Raw genomic sequence first — 18586 nt, forward strand, 5'->3', positions numbered from 1 at the left:
TAGCCGCTCTATGAGGAGATGGTTGTCTCATATAGGGGGAGGGGGTAGGGAATAACCACACAGATGGCCTATAATGCTAAGTGAGATCACCATCTCTAATTGTGAGAAAAGGGATAGGCAGCCAAAGCCTCAATCAAGAAAGCTTCCCGCCACTTTTGCATACGGTCAGAGCCACCCTGCAACTTCCCCCACTATTCGCGGAGGGTATGAATGATGTCTAGCCAAATGCTCCTTATGGATTTGCAGGCGGAGTGTGGGTACTCTCGATAGCTTTGTGCCAAGCTGCAATGCTGCTACAAATCTCCCATCTGTGGCATGAGCCTAGAGTCCAGTGACCACAATAGTAGATGGGGTTAGGACTAGTAATGTTGTTGATATGCAATGGTGAGAGACCGAAGGGCTAGCCCCCCACCTTCCTCCTCATAATCCATGACAACCTCAGCCTTTGTGGCCCAAGCGATAGTGCCCCATGAAATGATATGGGTGGATGTCGTGTCTATTGTGAAAATGTGGAGAATCTACTGCCAAACCCCTGAGCCTTCAGGCAATCCCAAAGACAAAGTTGTTGTGATACCCTTGAGGGTGGCCGCGCACCTCAGACAAGCTGTTGGTCGACCACCAATGGCCAACCATGTGCCAACCACCAAGCTCCTGTGTGCCATTCGCTCTAGAGAAAGAGGGTGATCTTTCGAGGCCGAAAACTGTCTTAGCCTCTTGCAAAAATCTGAGAGAAAACGTTGTGAGAGGCCCTGTGACTACCAATGTGAGAGGCCCTGTGACTACCAATGTGCTGCTACTACCGGGGCACCCTTGACCTCGGACATCTGAATCCTACGGCCTAGTAGGTGCGCAATGCATGTGAAGAACGGGGTTCTCTGTGTGTCCTCAATGTTAGTTTGACGCCAAGTCCACTCCCTCAGGTCCAACTAGAGGTGCGTGAGGGGGGGCCGACTCTCCCAAATCCATAAACGCTAGAGTCTCTCCTTGGCCACCTTGGTTGTTGGCAGGGGGATCAATATGCCACCCATGTGCCTGAAAGCCAATCACCCTCACCCAAAGGTGCATCCACTAAAGTCATCCAAAGGGGGCCTGATCTCTCTAGTCTACCATGGGGTCCAATAAAAAAGGTGATCAAAGCACAACTCTCATTCGTGCCATGAACTGCCAAGAGAATATCATGCCTGGTAAAAATGCCCAGCTACTACAGGGGGGTCGGCGGGTCTGGTATAGGGGTTAGCCACTCTTGAGGAATAGTAGATTTGATGTTAAGGCTGAGTCTGTCTTTACCGCGGATCCCAGATAGACCTCTCTCTTGAGCCTCCAAGGGAAGCTGTCTGAATGCAATCTAATGTCCAAGGAACCTGGCGGGTCCTATGCTTAATGCTCCCCATGATACATGAGGTTGGGCCTCCAACATGGCCACTGGGTAAATGGATCAGGGGGCTCCAGATTAGGGGCTACTGAAGACGCTCCTCCGAGAGGCTGCCAGAGATGACTATACTGAAGGGATAGCCTCAAATGGTCCCGAGCTCAGAGTAGGCTGGCTACAAATTTGTCCCTCAAAGGCTGGACTAAAGTCCGTGAGCCCACATCTCTATGAAGATCCATTTGGTGCTCTATGGCCAGGGTATGGGCTGAAATCCGGGCCGAGAGGAAGTCCTTCCAAGGCTCACCACCTAGAAGAATTTTGTCCTCTAACAATGAATTTGCCTAATAGGACGTGGCTCTGAATTGTGGGGTCAATGATGCCTAGGCTGAAATCCGGGCCGAGAGGAAGTCCTTCCAAGGCTTACCACCTGGAAGAATTTTGTCCTCTAACAATGAACTTGCCTAGTAGGACGTGGCTCTGAATGATGGTGGGGTCAATGATGGTGGGGTCAATGATGCCTAGGCACCCTTTGCGTTGTAGCTAAATGATCACTCTCCATGCCACCTTGGCTCGGGCCTTTCATCCACAGCTGGCCCACAAGAAGTTCTGGATCAACTGTTGTACTACTTGACCAATGCATGCTCGGGAGAAGGCCCAACAAGAAGTAATGTACCACATGGTGGCAAGAAGGACCTAATGCGCCACCACCACTTGGCCAGCTCTACTAGGGACAGCCTCGCAGAACTCCACTACAAAATCTTCTTCTGAATGCTCAAAAGAAGAGGGGCAAGTTGTTGCTCTGGGGAGATATCGATGCCCACTTGGCATCCAAGATAGGAGACTGGAGTGCCCCTCGGGATCCACTGAAAAGCCTTAAGTAGTGGACACCAAGTTGGGGTGGGTGTGGAGCCTACCCAAAAAACACACAGCTTGTGCTAGTTGATATGTGCTCCTAATGCACGGCAAAAGATCTCAATCGCCTCCACAAATCTCTGAAGATTCCCCACATCTCTGGACAAGTATGCTACTGTGTCATCTACAAACTCTGAGTCCAAAATCTCCTCTCGCGAGTACGGATGGGGAGATGCAATACCTAGAGCCCCATCTCTTGATGAGTTGAGAGAAAACTGCTCGTGGCCTCGGTGACAAATAGGAAGAGGTATGGTTCCAGTTGGACAGCCCTACAAGACCGAGCAAGAAAGAGGTAATTTGTCACCTCAGACTCCCTGAATGAGAACCTAATTGTGAGAGGCTGAGTAAAGGCTTGAAACACTATGGATCCACTCCAATGGGAACCCCATCCGGTACAACGTGCCCTCCAAAAAGCTCCAGTCAACTTTATCATAAGCTTTGTCAAAATCTAACAAGAGCACAATGAGGTCATGCTGTTGTTTCCTTGCCAAAGCTGTGGCCCCCAGAAAGTGAAGATGTTGTCCAGAATGCTCTAATCTTGAACAAAACCTGCCTGAGTGTCATGGATCAAATCGGGGAGGAAAGGCTGAAGTCTCTCGCTGGATGGCCTTGGCCAAAATCTTGTAGACGGTCCCAAGGAGGGTGCTGGGTCTCCACCAGTGCTAAATCTCCAATCTGTCACCACCCTCCTTAGGAATCCAAATGAATCAAACCCTCTGAGACCCTCCTTGTTGGCATGGCGCATGTAGTCATAATCTCATGGAAGGCTGCTCAAAGGCCGCCTTCCATGAGATCCCAGTGGCAAAGGAAGAAGGAAACTAGAAGCCCGTCTTCCCCTGGGCATTTTTCCCTAGGAAGAGCCATCACGGCCTCCGCTAGCTCCTGTGCTATAAAGGGGGTCAATAAGAAGGTTTGGAGAGCGGGAGGAACCACCTCTCTTGTGTGCTGCCAAACCCTCTCTCGCGTGTCCACCACTTTTAGGGATAACGGGGCACCTGTGAGGAAGGATTTAAAAAAATCCATGGCAATGGCTCTCACCGCGGGGGTTAGAGATGATAACTCCATCCTAGCCATGCAATCTGCAAATACCATCTCTTCGCCTATGAGGACCTGCAATCTCAAAGAACTCCCAAGTGACTCTATCTTCGACCTACGTCTAGAAGAAAGTTCTAGCATGATATTTGTCCTCCCTCTTCGCCTGTGAGGGCCATGCAATCTGCAAATACCATCTCTGCACCTGTGAGGGCCTGCAATCTCAAAGAACTCCGCAGTGACTCTATCCCAAAAGGAAGTTGTGGCATGATATCTGTACTCCACCCTCCTCTTCTCCATGGATTTGAGCTTTGTATGTGTGCGGCAACAAGCTAACTCTCAATCCATGCGCTATCAGGGGAACTCTCCTGAAGACATTGGAGAGAAGCAAGACCCCTTTGAATGCTCCTCTCCTACTCGTGAAATCCTGCCAATGTGCTCTATGCTACCTCTTGCAAAAAGCTACTGATATCCCCAAGGCTGACATCCACCAAGATACACACGGTAGAGCTTAAGATAAACTCTAGTCCCTCCCATATCTTCTCTATCTTGCTGTGCAAATCTAAATGAGGTTGTTCAGAATCCTAGAGCTCACATGCATGTCCTTTCTCCAAGGGTCCTCCAAGGACAGAATAATTGGAGCATGATCAGAGAAGGCGGTGCCTGCCAAGATACCAACCATACCTCCGCATCGCAAGCCCACTCATCCACAAAGAATCTATTAAGTTGAGAGAGGTTGGGGCTGGTGCTCCTCCTATCAGAACGCAAGAAGCACAAGCTCTCGGGGCTGCACCCAAACTTTAACAGGTGCTAAGGGTCTTGTCCCCTGAGAAGGGTCTTGTCCCCTGAGTGCCAAGATGCTAAGGGTCTTGTCCCCTGAGTGCCAAGATCAACTCCTCCCAAGCAAAGTACTCTGCACCTGCGCGACTGTAGCCATTTCTCCTCCCAGTTTGCTTGGCTGACTCAATCATGTTGAAGTCTCCACCCATGCACCAAAAGTTAGCTTGAGGAAGGGACTGATGCATCATACTCCAAAAGGTGGCTCTACCTGCATGCTGCAACGTTTGGGGCATAAACATTGAAAGCCTACAGAGTCCTCTTCAATCCTAAAGGTAACCCATTGAGCACACCCACCAGTGACTATGACACTTGAGCCAACCACTGCTGGCAAGAGCTGCTCAAAGAGATACAAACTCCCCCCAAGTGTCCCGAAGGGGCTGAAAGAGGGATAGCCCCTACCAGGTAAAATCTTCCCATAACTGGCAGGTATGCCCCTCAAAAAGATGGTGCTCTTGGAGAAAGAGAATGTTGATGGGTCTCCCAACTATAACTCTAAGGATGCCTTGCCTCTGAAAGCATTGAGGCCCCCCAAACCCTGAATGTTCCATGAGGCTATTTGCATATCAATTCCGGAACTGAACTCCACTCTAAGAGTCTTGGGAGTGGGTTTCGAGACAAGGAGTAGTCACAGTTGATCCTAGGGGTGAAGGCGCGCTAGGTGGGCATGGATCCTGTCCTCCATGTGTCTCCATACTATCTGAGCATGAGAGTAGGCATACTCTGAACTTCATCAATCACAATGAAGATATCTGTAGGAGTGGGGAAGGGATACTCCAACACTGAGATATGAACACAAAAAGCAGCACCTCCAAGCTGGAGGACACCACTTCCCCGTCCTAGTCTCTGTGGCATGAGCCTCCCAGCTCCATCTGAGCCAGGGGGGCCAAAGATGGGTGAGTACATTGATAATGCGCAGATCATGAAGATGGCGTGAGAGCTCTATTGCATGTCCATGGATGGTGACAGCCATCGACTCTGAATCCCACTTCAAGGGAAAGGAGCGCCACTTTCTGGCATGGATGGCCTAGAATGATGAAGCACCACACAGATCCAGATGGGAGCCATTGTCTCCTTGAAAATATCAAATCCTTTCATCGAAAGGCATCACAAGAAACTGTAATCCACTAGTAGCACCATGATCGTGGGGGGCTAGCGACTCTGGTAGGAGAGCCCTCACCAGTGATGGTCATCTCTACGAGCTTCGAGAATCGATGAATCAAACGACGGACGGAGCTCTCCAACACTCCATATCGGGCACTGTTGGAGGGCGACGGAATGCTCAAGCAAGGCAGAGGGAGGGGGGAGTGCGGGCTCAAAAGAACAGGGTGGGGAGGGGGGGACTACTGGGAGGAGAGGAGGCGAGGATGGAGGATGAAGAGGGGGACGAGGAGACATAGGAGAGGAGGCGAGGATGGAGGATGAAGAGGGGGACGAGGAGACATAGGGGGGTTGGGAGGCGGGGAAGAGGGAGATTGGAGGCTGCTGGAGGGAGATTGGAGGCTGCTGGAGGGGGGAGAGTCGGAGGCGAGGATGGAGGATGAAGAGGGGGGGGAGGAGACAGAGGGTGGTTGGGAGGCGGGGAAGAGGGAGATGGAGGCTGTTGGAAGTGCTCCTCTTGATAGGGAGGGTGCAGAGAGGGCTCGCCGGGGGCTCAGAGAGGGGACAATTGGCCTCTCTGGGATTTGAGAGCCTGAGGAGGAATCTTGGTGGGGTAACAACACCAGTAGACTGGAGGTGGATGGGACCCTCATAATGGCTGGGGGTGGCCCATCGCCGGTGTGGGTGCTACGATAACTGCTCGAAATGATTTTCTGACAGAAATGAATCCTCTTGTAGTTTGCCAGCCTATCACGCATGGCGACGCCGCTCAGCTCTAGACGTCGGTTTGGCGGCCTTGGCATGGGCCAAGGCATGGGCCAAGGCATGGGCCAACGGTCTTCCACTCTCTGGCAATAGAGTTTTCCGTGGTTGGGTCCTGGTGCTCAACTACCTAAGGACCTGTATCTCTCTCGACGCCTTGATGATGATTTGAGCTATGTGGCCCCAGGGGGGACAGCAGGTGGTCTCCTAGACTGCCTTGAGGGCAAGCTCTGTGGCGAGGTGTCCCATCTGCCTGCAAATGAAACATTAGCCTGGGAGGCTTGAGTACTCCACTCTCTACAGGATGGAGTCTCCTTGTTGGAGGCAAGGAAGGGATATTACATGAGGCACTGTCTCCAGAGAGGTAACACATATATGAAGGGATGGAATCTCGACCGCCCGTGCTAGGGAGGAAGCGACAGTGGCACTGTCTCCAGAGAGGTAATACATATATGAAGGGATGGAATCTCAGCCGCCTGTGCAAGGGAGGAAGCGACAGTGGGGGGCATTCCATCACTCTCCCAATGGCTCCACTAATAATTGGGAGAAGAGGAAGGTATTCCTTCCTAAGGCGTGGGAAGTAGACGTTCACGAGAAAGCCTGAAATGCCAACTAGTGGGTGAGATGCAGGGTCGAAGCCGTGCTGCCACCTTGCAAAGAAGGCCTAGCCGTCCGCAGTGCGACAGGGCTCAGCCGCATAACTCTATCTGATGCTGTTTAACAATCCAAAAATGGGATTGATCATGGTGAAGGACATAGATTAAGCAACATAATTAAGGTGGATTAAACCACACTAAGAACTCCATAAGAGAGAGAGAGAGAGAGAGAGAGAGATTGCACACTCAACACAAGTTCTATTGCATCATTCACAATGAATCATACAATGATATAGGCTTTCTAGCCTTATCCCACTTTACACATCATCATCCATGTGGCACTCCCTTTTCCACTCTTTTGGTCAACACTCACACACCATAAAATATTACATGTGGCATTCTTATTTTGCCACAATATCTTGCACCTTTAGGGTGCTTTCCCACATACACACAACACCACAATTACATCTCTCAACACCCCCTCTTAATCGAGGTGTTCCACAACTCACCCATATCAATGTAGCATTGCACAAACGCAATTACCTCTCTCAACACTCCCCTCAATGATACATTGAAGTGTCCATCAACCAATCATTATGCGTGTCTACCATCTTAGACACCAAGTCCATTTTGACCCGACTCGCTCACAGCAGCGGAACCACTAAGAACGTAGATGTTCGGGTGGGAACCAACCCATGCGCATGCACCTCACACGTGCATCGCGCATGCACACATCACGCAACAACCATTTCGAGCTTCTAGGTGAGCTCGGGCAGGGCAACCCTCATACCAATTGGCAATTACAAAAAAATCTCGTTTTGAGCATGCATGCTCAAGTAAGGTTACCCTCATATACATGGGTAAAACAAATACAATGCCTTTTGTTACAAGGGGCTAGGGAGATAAAGAAATTACATGTATAAAACATGACTCTTCTGGTAAACAAATTGTGTCTCCCATGGACAAAAAACATGGACTCTACTCGATCCATCTCATATACCTACACGTGGGTACCACAAATCTCAAGTTTCCTTCACCCATCACACGGACATCCTACATGGTGCCCAAAACATGCCTTTTTTAAAGGCTCAAAACACATGCATGGGAACACCCCTTTTACGGACATCTTGCATGTGCCCAAAACATGCCTTTTTTAAAGGCTCAAAACGCATGCATGGAAACACCCTTTGTCTAAGTTTTTTTTTTTAAAAAAAACTTAAAGGTTTTTTCCTTTGAAAAAAAATGATTTTCTGCTGACAAATCTGCAAAGTTCAACGCAGCTACTCTCTGCACCACTGCTGTGAGCTGCTTGTCTTCTTACATTAATGGCCAGCCTTCACACACCCACCATAGCTGGCTTTTTTTCTTTTGGAAATGGCGATGGCGGCCACCTGCTGCCTAAGTGGGTTGCTTCTCTTGCTGCAGATCCAGATGTTGTGATGCTGCTTTACTGCTTGGCTACTATTGCCTGCTGTTATAGTGTTGCTGTTTGCTATCCGCTTTCTCTACAGCTCCCACCATTCTTACTACCCTACTACTCTTTTTCTCTTCGTTGCTCGTTGAATTTACTACCAGCGCTTTCTTGCTAAGCTCTAGCTAAGCTCCTCAAGCTTTGTCTGCCACAATGCCTCCTAGAGCGACCGTTCAAATTTGTGTGCCACAATGCCTTCTGCAGGCTATTTGTCTATCTCTTCTTTCGCTTATCTTCAACGTTGTTATGCCTGTGTGTTGTAGTCTCTCCAACGCCAAGGACTCAAAGCTTTTTACAACACGCCATGCCATGCGCTCTCATAGGCCTGCAATGTATCAATTCCACTAGCATCGATGCTTCCACATTTGTCTACTTGCTTGCGGCTTTGGGGCCTGGCTAGGTTTTCCCCTACCTCAACTGTGCTACCACACTCCTCTTGACATCATTATTCTGGCTCCATAAACCCTGTAGATGTAGCCACTACATGGACTACAGTAAGCTTCATTTGAGCTCTTCAAAAACCTCCTTGTGCAGTCCCCCATGCTGCACAAAAAATTTGTTTTGAGACTTGGCTCTTTGCCGAATATACACCCAAGCCTTCAATATCTTTGCAAATCTCCTTGAATAAGGTTTCACAACCATTTCCATGGCCAGCTATATGAGAATACCATTGAGCTCCACACAAGCATGCATCCATTGTTGCATGCCCCAAAACTTCTACAAGGGTGCTTCACTTAAGTGGTTTCTCTTGAAACCGTACGTGCAAAAAACTTTGTGAAGACTCCGCCATTGTCTCCACCACAAATGAGTGCATCCCACTCTTGATACACACACATGGACTCCATCTTGAGTCTCAAACCTTGCTTGCTTCAGCCAAGCAATCCATCTTGAGTCTCAAACCTTGCTCTTTGCCCAAATGCAAGAGCCATGGGATCCACGTATCCCAACAACCAACAACCCTTCAACATTAAGCATTTTTCCATGCTCAAAACCAAAACTTTGAGGCAAAACTTCACAAAACCAACCTTCTTGAGGCATAATCAGCAGCATATCTTCTCTTGGCAGCTTCTCCTTGACGATGATGAAGACTCCATAGCCTTCATAATGCCGAAATCTCCATTTTCAGCTTCCATGATGGCAACACCATAATCTCTAAATCTGCATGAGCATAATCTCTCTCCAAATGCAATACTAATGACAATGAGAGTGCTAATTTTTTTTCATAATAAACTAAAAATAATGCTTAATCAATGAACTCATAACCATGAAAACTACACATAAATATTCACCATGACCAAGAACCCACCTAAGCTCTGATACCATGCTAACAATCCTAAAATGGGATTGATCATGGTGATATACATAGATTAAGCAACATAATTAAGGTGGATTAAACCACACTAAGAACTCCATAAGAGAGAGAGAGAGAGAGAGAGATTGCACACTCAACACAAGTTCTATTGCATCATTCACAATGAATCATACAATGATATAGGCTTTCTAGCCTTATCCCACTTTACACATCATCATCCATGTGGCACTCCCTTTTCGACTCTTTTGGTCAACACTCACACACCATACAATATTACATTAGGCATTCTTATTTTGCCACAATATCTTGCACCTTTAGGGTGCTTTCCCACATACACACAACACCACGATTACATCTCTGAACACCCCCTTTTAATCGAGGTGTTCCACAACTCACCCATCATCCATCACCCATATCAATGTAGCATTGCACAAACGCAATCGCTACCTCTCAACAAACGCCCCTAGCGAGTCAAACTCTACCTATAGTAGTAGTAGCCGTGTCCCAAAGGATGAATGTCTGTCTGTGTAGGCGCTCCAAGGAGGCTAGCCTATAAAAGATCTTTGAGTTGCCCACGTGCCAGGCGGCTACCAACAATCTTCCAAACCAAAGTGGAAGCCTCAACTATCATGCAAGGAGCTGGAGCTCTACTTCTAAAAAGAAGAATAGGCAAGGGACGGCAACCTTAGTTGGGGATGAAGGAGGGACTTACATGGAGTCCTCATGAGGGGTGTAGACCAGAAGCGAGTGCGACCAAATACCAAAAAAAATTGCCTAGAGAGGCGGAGCTAAAGAAGAAATGAAGGGGGGTCTGGACAGGCTGCGGGGTGGGTGAGGGAGATAGGGAGGGGGGCGGAAATGGAGGGAGGAAAAAAAAGGGGGGCTGGGGGGGTGCAGGTGGAGGGAGGGGGAGGTAGCCAGAGATGGCACGAGAGAAGAAAAAAGGGGGGAGAGTAGCAGGAAGGTCCTATTTGCATGCAAAATCTCTGAAAAAGTTACAAGATATGCACGCATGTTCCAAACTGTGCATGCACATTCCAATCGGTGCACGCATGTTCATAGCTGCACACGCACGTTCACACAACTGCACGTTTTCACGTTTCATCTTCGCACGCACGTTTACTTCTGCATATGCACGTTTCCATGTTTCATCTCCGCATGCATGTTCCATGCTTCACACGTATGTTCAGGGTTATGAACGCACATATGTCGTTCTGCATACGCACATTTCGAACGATGGTCTACAAACATACGTACCAACCTGTGTGTACGTACGATGTTCCAAGGCAAAATCTATATAAATAGGGGGCCCCTCTCTCATTTTCCACTATTCACTCTCCAGCTAGTCAGACTGTTGCAAATTTTATCCAAAATTCCTCCCAGCCTCATAATCCACTATAATGCTCTACCCATTCGTGTCCCCCATCGTCATCATCGCAGCAGCACAGAAGGGGTATCACAGACCTCATTAGCCATAGTGCTGCTCACACCCACCAAGAAGAGGAAGGCCACAAAGGTGCATAAACACTTGGAGTATCTAGTTAGTGACGCACAAGTGGTGATCTGAGAGATTATCAGAGGCCCAGTCAATAAGGAAACTGTGAAGTGGGAGGTATCTCTCGCATAGACCTAATTACTCCAGCCCGTGTCTCCTCACCATGTTAACCTGGACCAACAAGTATAGCCAATCTGCAACCTCTCCCTATCGCCCATCTCAAGTAGGGATTGCGAATGAAGTCGGTTAACCACTTCCACCTTGAACTCAATAGCATTTGCGCAAACCCCGTTGGTAAGTTTGGCAGCTATGATCCTCACCTAGACCTAATTACTCCATCCCGTGTCCTCACCATGCTAACCAACCTTAGGTGGACCAACAAGTACACCCACTCTCCCCCTACTCGCCCATCTCAAGTAGGGATTGCCTATGAATTGGGCTAACCACTTCCACCATGAACTCAATAGCATTTTCGCAAACCTCGTTGGCATGTTCGGAGCAGCGATGATCCTCACCAAGGTCCTCTACTACGTTGTAAGGTGGGAAGAGCTCCCTAAACCGTATAGCTACTAGGGTGCGGCCACCCCGAGCAAGCAACTTCCGCCAACACGCCCCATTGGCTCCCTCCCCCACCGCTGCAAACTCCCCTCAACCCAAGAAGCAAAGGATGGATCAAGAACTAGCTACCATCGATTTGACTCCTGTAGAATTTTTATAGATAAACTTGATAGACACACTAACACAACAAGTGGGAGTTGGGGAAAGTGGCAGCAACCACACCCTCCCCCCCCTTGAAGAGTGCATCTAATGAGGTGGCGCCTCCTCCAGATCATTCCCCATTTCATTTTCAAGGTAGTAGATTCTCAACTTCATAAAGACCATTTGTAATATTCCTAAGACACACAGGTGGATCCAGGAAGGCCATCTCACCTCCGCCGAAAGCTTCTCTAGGGTCATCTTCAACTCTCACAACCACCTTCTTGACTTCCCTTGCAAATTTTACCTCCATGATTCACAACCTTGCTAGGCACATGACATAGTTTATGGTTAGACAGAAAGAGTAAGCGGACGTAGCCCAACAAGCACTCCTCCTTGTCCATACCAACATTGCCCTGCTCGAAACTCAAAAGAATGCCGCAGTTGCACTAAACGAACAGTTGCACGTGTAGGCTCTCGAAGTTGACTCCAGAATGAACCTCCTACATCAAGAGCTAGATGTGATGCACACACGAAAGTCGAGGGAGCTAGGGTGGCAAAGCACAAACACAAGAGGAGCTCACCCAGGCAACTTGTTGCACTACAAAAGGCTGAGCATTGGCACACCATAGGCTAAAGCTCATGGATGAGTACCAAGACATGATGTTTGAGCACTGCAAGGACTTCATGAGAGTCATTGATGCAAAAGATAGAACCATTGCTCAGCTGGCTTGCAGAGATGAGAGCTAGGCCCCAACAAGAATAGGTCATGCTCGGATGAAGAAAAGAAGATTAACATCCTCATGGATGTAGCCACAAACCTTGTGGACCTCGCTATCCCTCCCCAACCGCCCTTTGGCCTCCTTAAGCTGTAACACTAGAGCCTCTAGCTCAATCTCCTTCAACACAACATCTACATCGACAAAGAAATCCCCACATCCACCTTTCACATCATCCTCTCCAAGGTGCCTTGGGATTTCTAAACCACCCTCACCATGCTATTCTTCCCAAATACCATCTCCTTCACCGAGCCCTCCATTTCCTTCACCATGTCCTCTACCTCAACCTTCAATCTTGGTGCAAAGTCCTCAACTTCTTCGACCACTTGGATGAGGGAGATTATTCCCGATGAGCTCTGCCCATACCCAACCTCCACATAGACCTTATTAGCATCATTGGGGCTAGCACGCAGTGGTGGATGATGCATATAGCCATCTCACTAGCGGGGCAGGATGATGCATATAGCCATCTCACTAGCGGGGCAGGATTGTTTACAAGCCCATCAACATCCTTGTTCTGTATCATAGGATTTGGAAACAATTACAACCCATGAGGGCTAGCGAGCGCCACCTTTTCGACACTGTCCATGTGGCCTACCCCCAAGATATATTTGATGAAGAATACAAGGAGGCCCATGACTTTTATAGATCCATGAAACCAGTTCTAACTATGAAGGAATAGGAGGAAGACACAAGTGACACTGCTAGACAAACATGATGATGATGCATAGGCAACAAGAACCAGTCACACCAGGGGAGGACCACTTAGCACGATCAAAGGTTGGTGGTCCGAGTAAGGCTCCCTAGGGCCCTTTCCCATCAGGTCCCTCTTTTAAGTGCACCCACTCCACCTTCAAAGGCAAGGCCAAAGAACAACCCTCATCATTAGCTCCCCCTCTTGTTGTCGACACCTGCCACTCCAACCCCCTGCCTCTCCACTGTTGCCGCAATCCCCCCTTTCATCTCCCAAAACACCCCCAACACTTACGTCTTTAGGTTACACATCCTAAATGGACTCACCAAGGCCTCAACTTCACAAGACAACCACCCCCCACACTGATGCCACATGCAACAACCTTGTCTCTGGGAGTCTTAGAGAAGAAGGTGAAATCCCAACACCCCCCCCCCCCTCGGAGAGCAACAACAGTAGGTAGATGACTCCCCCTAATCACCCATTCAGCTGGTGTGATCCTCTCGACGGCATTGACATTGTTAGAGCCATGCCGATCTTGAATCAGAGGTAGCACCTAGACCCCACCCCAGATACCAACAAGATCACTGATCGTCTCAACATTTACCTCGTTAAAGTTTATCTGGAAGAGGAGTGCAACTAGTGGTCAAGAGCTCATCATGCAAGAGAGGGACTAACGAGGGGGGGATACAAGTGACCACAAGCTAGGGCTGCCCCAATCACACATGAACTCATGGGTGAACAATGGAGTGGTTGAGGTGGAGGTACCCAAGGAACGTATCTTCATTTGATTGGGAGATAAATTGGAATAACACAGAGAAGTACTCTTTCCAATACTTGAGGGCATGGTCTTTGGACGTCAACAAGGGTCCAACTCTTCGCTAGATACTTGGCTACTACAAGCGAGTACACTGGTGGATGCAAGGCTAGAGGATGTTCACATTCGAAGATATGTTCGAAATAGACTTCTAGGACACCTTCCACCACACTAGGCAGTGTCAGCTATTCCTATCTTTGTTGATAGTGGTATGGGTTCTATACCTCATAAGAGGGTAGAAAGGTGGTACATGCCTTCTCAACCCTGACGACCCGACCTCCTTTGGTCCCTTGAAAGATGATCTTAGCTAAAGTCTTGACAGAATCGAGTATATGAAGAGTGTAGAGCCAGATTCATTTTCATATCCGCACTAATAAGCAAGGGGAATGAGATGCCTCGACCAGTGAACCTAACACCACGCGAGCTACGCAAGTGCTTTAGCGAGGGACGATCGAGCTAATCGAAAGGTAATTCCATGCGCCAAGTCTTTCTTTGATTAAACCTATCCTCCAAAGGTCATCTTTTTGCGTTGAACACGGCCCGAGACTTCATGCTTTCCTATACCCTTCATAGGTTAGTAAGTTGTTTCTGTAGGTCTATCTCCATGCGACCCGTTTTTTCTATTAACCAAATACAATCAGTACATGAAGTCATGTTTCAACTTCTACAACCGCTTCTACCACTAGCCTCCCACTAAGCTTCATTGCCGATTTCGATTACGGAACCATGACTAGGGAGGGGTTGGCTAACATTACTCCAAACCCGCAGCAACACTTTCAAGCTATATTTTTTGGACCACACAATGCCCTTCATGTAAAATGATCATGGAAAATCTCCGAGCTTACGACTTGTGTTGTAATGTTGAAAGATAGTCAAAACCAAGCTTACGACTTGTGCAATGTCGATAATGTATACTTAGACCAAGAAGTTAGCCTAGATTGGCTTGTGTGTCCCCAGACATTACTTCGGCAGTACATATGAGTCTTGTATATAAGGTAATTTGACTAATGAAAAAACAAATAATCACATTTTCACAATCGAGTTCGAGTTTTCTTGCTCTTGTGATTGAAGTTTGCTTGTATGCTTTCTCTTCTTTGTTGCATGCATGGTGGTTAAGGATTGTGTGGGTGAGTGATGGTGTGTCGGTGCAAGTTCTCTTCTCCCTCTTGCTTTCTCTCCCATGCTCTCACACCGAGGAATTGAAGTAGAGGTTGAACTTTCCATAGCTCTCTCTCTTTTTGCTTTTCCAACCCTTGTAGTGACAACAAGGGAGGCAAGGTTGAGGACCCTAACTCTCCACAAGAGAGGGTTGCTCTATTAAGAGTGGCTAGAGGTGCAAGCCGGTAAGACCCTTGCATTCTTTCTCTTCTTCTCTCTATCTTACAAGGCTCAAGCTTGGTGAAAACCGAGCTAGAAGCCATAGCTACACCCTATGCAGAGCTTCCCCATAGTAAGACTCGACATCCCATACCACCAAGCCACACCCTGTTACTATCCTTGTGATGAACAATCCTATTGGACCTTAGACTATGAGTTAGACTAGACGATCTTGTCCTCGAACTATGCCTTAAACTTAGCCTTGCTTTTATTATACATGCTTTCCCATACTTCTTTAAATAACTATGCCTCCTATTTAAAGCCTTCCTCCACTTAGTGTGAAGTCGTCTCCTAGCCAGGCACTCCTCTAACCTAGGATTAACCCACCCTAGGTTAGGTGCCTAGTGTGGACATAACAATGGATATCTCTTCTATTCTATTATTACAATTGTTAGTTTGGACATTGGTTGCTATACACGTGATAAGCTTGTAGTTCAAAAAGTGCATCTTTTGACCTCGCTTTCTTCTACAAAGTTGTAGAAAACATTGGATCCAATAATTAATGTTTGGACTGTGGATGTACATTTCCATTCATGTGTACATTCATGTATTGCTTTGGAACAATAAAATAAAAATAAAAAGAGCTTATTTTGTTAAAAAAACTCGAGACCATGCATGCAAAAAAGGAGGATGTAAAACGTGCAAAAGAAGATAAATTACACATGTACACATGCAAGCACTACCCGAGTATTTTTGAAGAACACTCTCCTCCGCTCCCACAAATAGACAGTACTCTAAGGTATGGGACACTCTCAAATCTTGATAGGCAACCCATGCCTCCTCACCTCCCCATAGTAAAAACTCGGGAAACACCAAAACCACCTTGGAAAACCCCATAGAAATAGGGGAGCAAATTGAATGCCCCTATCAAGGCAATGCTAACAAATAAGTTATGACAAATGCATAAGTTGCATCCAACGGAAAAGCCGTCACAACACCCCTACCCAAAATGTCCTACAACTTCTACGTCATGAAAATAGCATGGTAAATTATTGTCAGCACTTGAGGGCTTCAATGACTCACAACAAGACACATGCATGTGGTGGGAACATAGTATTCGCCTTCTCTAGGCTTGTGACTCCAGCACAAAGTCATTTCTTTATGAAGAATATTTGTTGATTCTAAGTTTGGTTTCCAACGTCATAATAATTCCTACCTTTTAAGCACCTAATTCAGTAAAGATAGTAAAAAGACCCAACAAATGCACGTAAAAGTAAAGGTATTGATAGATCCACAACTCAACAAAGTTCACAAACCCTTACCTACAATAATCAAGTAAAAATTCCTATTCTGAAAGCGGCCTTGAGAGAGTAGGGAAAATACAGAAGTGAAGGTAGCTTCCCATAGTTGCTCCTCTTTTTAATCTCTAGTCTTTGGAGGACTTGTTGATGAGGGACTTATGGATGTGAGGGATGACCCCCCCACCAGCAATGGTGCCCTTGATGAGGGTGTCTAGCTCCTCATCACCCCGGATGGCAAGCTGTAGGTGCCTCGGTGTGATCCTCTTCACTTTAAGGTCCTTGCTTGCATTGCCGGCCAGCTCGAGCACCTCAGCAGTCAGATACTCCAAGATGGCGGCGGAGTACACTGCAGCAGTGGCCCCTACCCTCCCATTGGCAGTCACCCTTGACTTGAGAAAACGGTGAATCCTCCCTACTGGGAACTGCATATTATGACAAGTTAGCACACTCTTATTACCAATGACCAACAATGACATACTTTGATGCAACATCATGAGAAAATATATACACATAACTTCATCATCATGAGAAAATACACATAACTTCATCATGAAGTTTTCATGCACCCATGAAATCAAGCAGCATCCCTCATCTCTGAGACAACACTGGATGTGGACGTGGACCACCCACCATCCATGGCTTCCCCTGCACGTGCCGCCCTCTGACGGCAGGCCAAGTGTATGAACACCCTGGAACCTAACCACCCCTTGACCTAAATTGAACTTTTCAGTCTGGCATTCTGGCAGAACACCACACCCAGGACAATAATGGACAAGATTTTGTTTATCTCTAGATTGCGGGACAGCTAATTAACCCATGACAATCTACAACAGCTAAGCTAAGGCGATGAAGTGGGCTCCTCCTAATTAAATAGGAAGAAAAGGCCACGAAATCTTGTTAATTGCCCCCAAAACGGTGCAGAACACTGATTGGTGCGCAACACAAAAAGAGGGGCTGCTAATTCAAGGTGGTAAAACCCAAGATTAGCGTGATTTCCCCATTTATGAAAAGCCCGAAACGCAGCAGAATGATCTACAGATAGAAATTTAGCATAATAGTCAAGATTTTAGCAATTATGAAGAGCCCAAAAATGATCTAGACATATAAATTACAGGAAAAAGAAGAAGTTACCTGGAGACCGGCTTTGGAAGACCGGGAGACCGGCTTCTTCTTGTCCTTGCGGTCGTCTGCAGGGCCTTTGCCCATGAGAAGGCCCTTGGCTCCTTTTCCGGCCATGGTTCCGCCCACACCCATGAACCTGCTTTTTCTTTAAAGTAAACCTAAACGCAGAAAACAACCCACGCTCGCAACAGAATCTCCAACCGTCCCAAAACAGAAATTGGCTCAGAGGGGAGCAAGGGCGCCAAAATTCTATCAGACACGTTTTGAAGTAGGGCAAAGGCTCTGAGCAGTTAATCCTCTTCTATAATCTATAATATAACAAAGGCCTGTTATTGGGTACTCGCCCTTATTATTAATATTTATGCGCTCTCCTTTCTGTTTTACATCAAGATTGCATTCAAGTCATATATATATTAATATTAATATTAATAAAAACGCTCTCGAACAAAAATGTGATGTGTCTTAAATCTGCTAACTAGTACTCTGGAAACCAAAGTACAACACGAATTGGAAGTCCTTCAATTCTTTGTCTTGGACGCTTGGGACCACAACAAACAAAAACAAAAAGCATACCTTTGGCCTTTGAAAAGCGCTAAAAATTATAGCTTCAGCCTCCTATCTAAGCCACAGTCTACCATTGTTTAAGTTCATCTTTCATATCTCATCAATCTTCTCTTATTATCGTCTCCCTTAAGTTTCAGGTTGTTCCCACCACAATTTGTTTGTGAGCCAGGAAGAGAAGCAAAATACATAGATTATGCTCGGATGTTTAATAACAACTTGGCCTTGACCATGATCTTAGTTAAGATGGGAGTTATACATGAAGTGGTACTTTTGGGATCTTGCACCCGACACCTATCTTTATATTAGAGGGTTTACAGATCCCTTTCCTATTTCCTACCTAATCGTAGAGTTACTTTACCTATGTATCCCACTCATTCTACTAGACATTAGTTGACTCAGCCCCAACAAGTAG

At 47.1% G+C, this 18586-nt stretch overlaps 1 protein-coding gene across 1 annotated transcript; it reads right to left on the reverse strand.

Annotated features, from left to right (window-relative positions):
- Positions 1-16449: 16449 nt before the first annotated feature.
- LOC147613502 (putative histone H2A variant 3) lies at positions 16450-17928 on the reverse strand. The gene is made up of 2 exons (XM_086781435.1): positions 17620-17928; positions 16450-16910 (listed from the first exon to the last, which is right to left on the reverse strand). The coding sequence occupies exons 1-2, from the start codon at positions 17740-17742 to the stop codon at positions 16614-16616; spliced, it is 420 nt and encodes a 139-aa protein (XP_086637561.1). The 5' UTR covers positions 17743-17928; the 3' UTR covers positions 16450-16613.
- Between the last annotated feature and the right edge of the window lie 658 nt (positions 17929-18586).

The sequence above is a fragment of the Cibotium barometz genome, chromosome 43 (assembly GCF_041138505.1).
Source record: "Cibotium barometz isolate CiBa-2024 chromosome 43, ASM4113850v1, whole genome shotgun sequence".
Classification (NCBI taxonomy): Eukaryota; Viridiplantae; Streptophyta; class Polypodiopsida; order Cyatheales; family Cibotiaceae; genus Cibotium; species Cibotium barometz.